Source organism: Penaeus monodon, chromosome 13, assembly GCF_015228065.2.
Source record: "Penaeus monodon isolate SGIC_2016 chromosome 13, NSTDA_Pmon_1, whole genome shotgun sequence".
Lineage (NCBI taxonomy): Eukaryota > Metazoa > Arthropoda > Malacostraca > Decapoda > Penaeidae > Penaeus > Penaeus monodon.
Window position 1 is genome coordinate 36,877,157 of NC_051398.1, and position 7,500 is coordinate 36,884,656.

Here is a 7,500-nt window from a genome sequence, read left to right on the forward strand (position 1 = left end):
TATGCTCCCTGGACAGTTTTGTAGTTTGTTTTTTACTTACATGGAATGACAGCTTCATATATAAACATACTAGTCCAGGTTTATCTGGCTGTCCTACGTATATGTATTCATACTACCACTTTCTTTGTGGTTCTTACAATAACCATATTCATACATTTGGTAAAAAAGGTTAATTCATATAAGAAACATGCATGAAAGTAGATCTTTATGAAAAATTCAGATTCTGTCAGTTACTTCAATAGGATATATAGGGCAGAACATACTATACATTCAAGACAAATCTGCTTGATCAAATATTGCTCTTCAGCTGTATTTCACTGAAGCCAGTATGAAAAAGGCTTCAATTCTGCTTGCAATTACACACACATTGTTAATGCTATCAGGATGAAGATCATACAGAGCATAAAAGAAAACAGACCACACAAATGTTTAAGCGTGAAATCATCCCTTGGCTCTGGGCAAGATGAGCAGTATCCTCATCCCCAGAACTGCTTATCCTGACTGCCACATCACCAGTGGGGATGTTAAGGGATAGTAGTGAACACATCAAGGTTAATAAAATCCACTGGAATGATATACCCATCCTCATATTCAATTGGAATTTAATATTACTGTTATACAGTCTCCCATATTCCCTGCAGGCCTCTTGACACCAAAAAAATTTTGAAATGCACAAAAAATCCAATTATAAAATTCAACTGAATAAAAAGTACAGCCTATTAGAAATCATCAGGAAGAGTATAAAGCAAAATAGGAAAGGAGAAGAGAGTAAAATCAAGGATTAAAATTAGAAAAATTATGGAGGAGGAAAAGAAGTGGTTTCTCAATGGCAGTTTGAGACTATACCACACTGATGAATTTCTGAGCATTTGTTGGCCTATCAAGAGGAAATGATGTCGGACTGTGGATACAGCAAAAAAGCTCCTCCAGTTCCCAAGGAAAGAAAAGTGGTCCTGGGACTCTCCAAAACCAGCCCCTTTTCTAAATACACTTTCCTGAAGCATCCTCCCTTCTACACATCTGGCTTCAATGGGGCTTGTATTTCCTAGAGTGGAGTTTTGCTAGTCTCCTTTCTTCACCACTGTTGCAGTCTCTTTATCAGCCTTCTTCTTCTTCTTTGAATTCTTGTTACTAACAGAAGAGATGATCAGTTGCTGGAAAAAAAGGCATTGTGTATCATCAATCTTGATATTAAAAACCATGCAAAATTTGTTTGTTATGCTATAAACATTGCTGAGTTTGTATCTGACATTTACTTTCATGTTGAAATACAGCAATTCAAAGCTTTCATCCCTATCGAAACATGATTAATGTATGAATAAATATCTAAAATGTCATACCATAACTTGTCTAAATGCAAAAATATTTCTGACACATGTATGCTACCTAATTACATAAACCTTTTACCAAGATTTACAGTTATTCATCAAGCACATTCACTGTAAATACTAAAAAAATGACAATTTTACCATAAATACAATTTACTTGACCTACCATTTACCACTAATATATCAAAATCTTACAGTAGTTCAAAGCAAATTTACAATGCTGTACACAACAAACCTAAGCTGTATATAAAAAGGTTCCTACAAAGCTTTTTCACACAATGAAACCTTAGCTGTATATAAAAGGGGCCTACAGTGCTTTTCACATGAATGAACCTTAGCTGTATATAAAAGGGTTCTTTAAGAAAGTCTAACGGTACAGTAAATTATTGATATATACTAACAACACATAGGAAGGATTTATAAGTGCCAGATTTGTACACTTTCTCTAAAGCAAATATCAAGCCATTAAGTTTACCTGTTCCTTATCTTAAGTGATACAACAGAAACAGCAGATTAAATCATATCAAACCCCCATCCATACCTTCAGTTCAGGATCTTCAATCTTGTGTTGGGATTCAAACAATTCAAGATCAAATGGCAATCCTGTAATCCTGTGTTGTCCACCTGGCATTAAAAGTACAGTAAACTTGAACTGCGCAACAAATTCTCCTTTCTGAAAGAGAAAAAAATATTGATAAAACAAAATAAAGTTCTGTTACACAAAAAACAATATACACAATGACAGTTGCCTGAAAACACTAAGGGTTTTCACAAGACCTATTTTTAAAGTAAATATTTCAGCAAAAAAATACAAAACAAATGTACGGTATATAGACTATTTTGTAATGATTTAAGTTTTCTTTTCCATGCAATAGAATGGGATCACAGACCATGTGATCCCTCACATCTATATACCCACATCTTGCAAATCCCAAACCATTGTTTTGGCATCTCTTTCTTCACAACATATTTTTAAAATGATAACAATGAAGTAAACTTACCCGTTCCCACAAGACTGGGTATGGATCAATCAACTTGTGAGATACACATTCTAGGACACCCATTCGTGCTTTCTTCTCATCCTCAAATAATCGCAAATTGAAAGGCATATCACGGTAACTTTTCTGGACCTGTGGGAAAAATGTATTATATATACTGACTAGGTTTAGCACTACATTTTCCTTACTTCTATTCAAATCTTTTAACAAATTTACAACAGATATTATAAGCAATTAAAAGTTCAAACAATATATTCACAACAAACCTGAGCGAAGAATTCACGGGATGCCTTCAACTTCAGATGGTAAATTTCATCAGTTTTCCTAAATATTGTAACACGTGCATCCATCTCCCTGCCCTGCAATGAACATCAGAAGCTTAAATAATTTTGATGTACAACAGATGAAAATGGTTATTTAAAGGCCAAGATTCTTATACAAATACAGGTCTAATAATGTAAAACAAGACTATGAATAATAGCCTATTGACATTTAGGGGAGGGGAGGCATCAGATGGCACCTGCAAAACTCATCAGGGGTCTGACATCCAAACACTGGATATAAGCATACTATCATCATCTGCCAAACTTTCCAACCCTACATGATTAGCAATACAGAATGCAACGTACCTGGCCTTCTCCTGTGGAAACAATGACATCTACTGCATAAACTTCATGTGTTTCAAAGGTCTGTTTTTCTACTTCCTTCCGCTGTGCTTCTGTTGGGTTCTGGATGATAGTCTTTTCACCATCAATACGTCCCTGTTGAAGCTGGAAAGACAACATGCCTTCCACCGGTTTACACTTAAAGGTCTTGCTAATCTTTGTGACCGTATCTGTAACAGCAAAGTTCTGGTTGCCAGGTTTCACAAGTCGAAGTGCAGCCTCTGAAGAATAATATGCAGCTAGAATCGCATCAGCTTTTCTTCCGGTAACCTATTAAAAATAAAGACAGGCATGTATTAGAAACATATCCTTGGAGTTTGCAATTAAATATTTAATGGAGTAACATTTTTTTCTCTAACAGTTATACAACTCAATTTTTAATATACCTACACTTGTATATTTATCTATACCTATATACGAAATTCTGTACCTAGCTACATAAGGAGTATCTGGAGCAAGAAGTGCCCAAGGAACACCAGAAATGCTTCATTAGTTACTGGTACCAACATGCTTCCCAAAGATAACATATTTGGAAAAATATCATTACTAAAAGATCGAGAGTCCTTTGATGTGAAGATAAATTTTCAGTCTGTATAATAGGAGACACTTCTTTACCAAAATGTATGGGTGGAACAAGAATCAAGTGCTATACACTATCATTCATGGATACCATTCAGGGCCAGCATCCATCCAGATTAAGTTTAACCCATGTCTCTTACTGACATGTGTTCCAAATAATTCTCATGGATTTCTTGTTTTAAGGCCTGTCCACACAAGCAGGGATAGTCAGCTGGCAGAGTAGAGATGATGTTACAGGTGGGTATACTATTCAATAAGCAAGCAGTATTCCCACAATTTTTTGGTCTGACATCCCATTTACAGGTGCCTGCCTTTGTGTCTGTTGATTACGCCCACTTGTGTGGACCGGCCTTTTCCATAACTGCATGTAAGCATGTTCTCTGACACTGGGCATATGCTATGGATTTAAATGGTATAAAAGAAATGGTTTTAACATATAATGCATGTATAATATGTGAGGTTTGTATATTGCATAAAGATTTAAAATTAATATATTACTACCAGTGTCAGGGGTATTGCATTAATTATACTTTAAAATACAACTTCTAAAATCTTATTTGCCATGATTTTGGCTAATCACATATTGTGATCATGACTTATTTCATAATCATGAAATAAGTCATCAAAAAGTGGGAGAAATTTTCCAGACAAATTCTTCATGCTGAAAGGGATGTATAGGGTGGCCACTAATATACAGTACTATTTAGCAATGCCCCCCCCCCCCCAGTCACTCCCCTTGGCAATAATGCAGTTATGTTTTCCTGCCTCTATCTTATAAATAGGCCTTATAAAACTTTATCTACATTTTACATATATATATATATATATATATATATATATATATATATATATATATATATATATATATATATATATATATATTACACACACACACACACACATATCACTATATATGGTGTATAAACACAAAACTTGCAATATCAAAAACAAACTGACACATTCCAATATACCTTTATAACTAAGGAATTGGAAAGCAATCTTATAATGCAAATAGACTTGTTATATATTAACATTCTTAAAAAAATAATAAATAATCATAAATAAATAAATAAATAAATAATCCTTGGGTGCGTATGCAAATGTTCCTACATACTCACAATACACATAAATAACTATCTATACACAAAAAATGCAATTCCAAGCTATTACATCTTGTTAGCTTTTAAAATTTTCAAGTTTTAGTATCAATCTACAATACATTTACCTTGCTTTCTTTTGAAGCACCAACGACAACAGTGTGGCCAACTACTGCAATGAACCCATCTAAGTGGGCGCCCATGTCAATTTTGACCATATCACCATTCTTCAGTGTGCTGTCCTTGTCTGAGAACAGGGGTGAATAGTGGTTGATGCAGTTATTAACTGAAACACACACTGGAAAAGCAAGACCTTTTTTCATGGTTTTCTCCTTCTTGAATACTTTATTGCATTCCTCCATTAGCATTTTGTCACCCTCAACACAGATGCCACGAACTGATGCATCAGGGACGCACATTTCCACAAGCTTCTTCAACGTCCCTGCAATAAAAAAGAAAGTGCAAGAATTCTGAGAGCTATTGCAAGAACATACTAACCTACTTATAATAACTGCACTAATCAGACTACTAAAAATATAAATACATTGGTATTATGAACAATTCTTTGGTTAAATTCCCAATTAACTGTATGAAAAAAAAAAAAAAACAGGCAGTCAGTACCAATTTTCCAAGTTCTCTTTCTCTGCCACCTGTTGCTTTGAAATATTGAAATAAAACAAAACATTCCAAGACTAAGTAGTGATTTCAATAAATCCAAATTTATTAAATGCACCTGAGTTTATTGGCAAGCTCTGCATCTCCCAAACCTTGTCAATAAGCATCTCATAATCAACAATTAATTGGGACAATTTACATTACCACTCCCACACACTACTTAAGTGCAAAGGATCGGGACTGCACATGCTATTTTCAAAATAAGTACAATTAAGGATTATTTTGTTATTAAACACCAAATGGAAAAACAGGTACATGTGCTGCACACCATAAAAATTTTCAATACACAAAATACTGAGAAACAACAGTACATAAACACATTTAAAAATGACCTTCAATAAATAATGCACTAGAAATCTTGGCTACTGAATGGGAAGCAGAACACAAACTTGAGGGAGATGATTATTTTTTCCTGTACTAACAAACAAAGATGAAGTCTGTATCTCTTCTGCAAAAGCTAAGGGCAATCCAAGCTTTTTTTTTTTTTTTTTAGGGGGGGGGGGGCAAAAGTGCTCCCTATCCCTCTGACAAAACCCCAAAAGTCACAGGGGGGGGGGGGGTTGTAAGAGTACTATTATCATTGCTTGAGACATTTTAGGTGTGCTTATTGACAAATATACCCATTTCTGAACAATATTAAGGACTGGTTTTTATACACCCTTAAACTAAAGGTACCATATAGCAAAAGCTTCCATTAAAAAAATAAACTGCATCTTTTGATCTTAAAAAAATAAATAAACAAATAAACCAGAATTCTCAGAAAATTATGTTTGTTTCTGCTTTCCAACTGAAATATTTTGACTTGAGGTCAACGACATACAACTGCAAAATTTTGTAATAGACAAATCCTTTTTCTGCAAGGATTTCTTAAATAAAATAATTAGCTACAACAGCCCTTACTCAAACAGGTACTCTCTCTACTAGCAAGGTCTGCTTTGTGAGGCAACATGTAAATTGAAAGGCTACTGAAAAAGTGAAAATTCGCCAGCACATCTCATGTTAAGAGATCAGTAAATGTGCAATTCAAGTGTGAAAAGCATATATGCAAGTCATGTATTAGATCAAATGAGTTCAACATTATCATATCAAAAAGTACTGCAAAGGGAATTTTTTGCAGTATCATAACAGGATTTGTTTCTTTTACAATTAGTCAAATTCTAGAAAATTGGATTATTAAAATAAATCTACAATTCTGGACAATTGTAATATACTGTAATAAGCATATGAAACTAATACTCTTAAATTCCATATTTTCCGACTATTACATCTTTATTTAACATTTAATTTCCCTACGGTTTGGCATGCCTTCAAAGTCTATAAAACTTTTGATAATCTTTACAGTAAGACGCACTAAGCTAGGGTAAAGTGAAGACGATATTTGTGTAGATAACAAAACATTGTGGCAATTTTTAAATTTCACAGTCGTCCAATATTGCAAGTAATATTCCTTCTTTCAATAATCAATGCTGTAGTATGCATGAATTGTGATCTTCCATCGCAAATGATATATTAAAAAGTATTGATAATGTTTGAGAACTGACCTTACCCCTGGGGAATCTGATAATAAAAAAATAAAAAAACTAGCCAAGGGGCTTTGCCCCCAATCCCCAATGGAACACCATATTTCCCTATCACAGGGGCTTTGCCCCAGACCCCACCCAGTCACTGTGGAGTTGTGGAAATACTACCTATTTTCTCCATGTTTGACATATTTTGCCTATGCAGTTTATTACATATGTTAGTAAGTGTAGTTTTTTCTTTGATTATCAAAATGCCATTACACCTTCCTATATATGTATACAGAAGTATTACATATTGCAAAACTTTCTCCCTACCAACTTGTAAAGGTAGTACCATAGATGAGAAGTGTCTAAATTTCAATCACTGTATCCATTATAGGTTAATTTTACTTTATAATAATTGGCTGTGGGACAGTTGTACTTGTCCTTCCAAGAAATAATGGTAATTCTTTACAGTACAGATGTACTCACCAGAGACTACATTAATGCATCAATCTAAGTTGTTGCACCTGGATACCATCCAACCGGAGGGTTGATGAGGGACTCTGGCCCTGTCACAGCAACTTAACTTGTTTAAAAAATTTTGAGATAGTCTCTGGCAAATGCATTTGTATTATCAGGAATTACATCCACCAGGT

At 34.3% G+C, this 7,500-nt stretch overlaps 1 protein-coding gene across 1 annotated transcript in view; it reads right to left on the minus strand.

The window, feature by feature from the left end:
• Positions 1-192: 192 nt before the first annotated feature.
• LOC119580278 (proliferation-associated protein 2G4-like) overlaps positions 193-7,500 on the minus strand; it is an 8,984-nt gene continuing 1,676 nt past the window's right edge. Inside the window, exons 2-7 of the mRNA XM_037928324.1 lie at positions 4,796-5,109; positions 2,956-3,261; positions 2,593-2,685; positions 2,330-2,458; positions 1,870-2,001; positions 193-1,154 (exon numbers count right to left, since the gene is read on the minus strand). Coding sequence (XP_037784252.1) covers positions 1,062-1,154; positions 1,870-2,001; positions 2,330-2,458; positions 2,593-2,685; positions 2,956-3,261; positions 4,796-5,109 — 1,067 coding nt within the window. The 3' untranslated portion in view covers positions 193-1,061. The remainder of the gene's footprint in view (positions 1,155-1,869; positions 2,002-2,329; positions 2,459-2,592; positions 2,686-2,955; positions 3,262-4,795; positions 5,110-7,500) is intronic.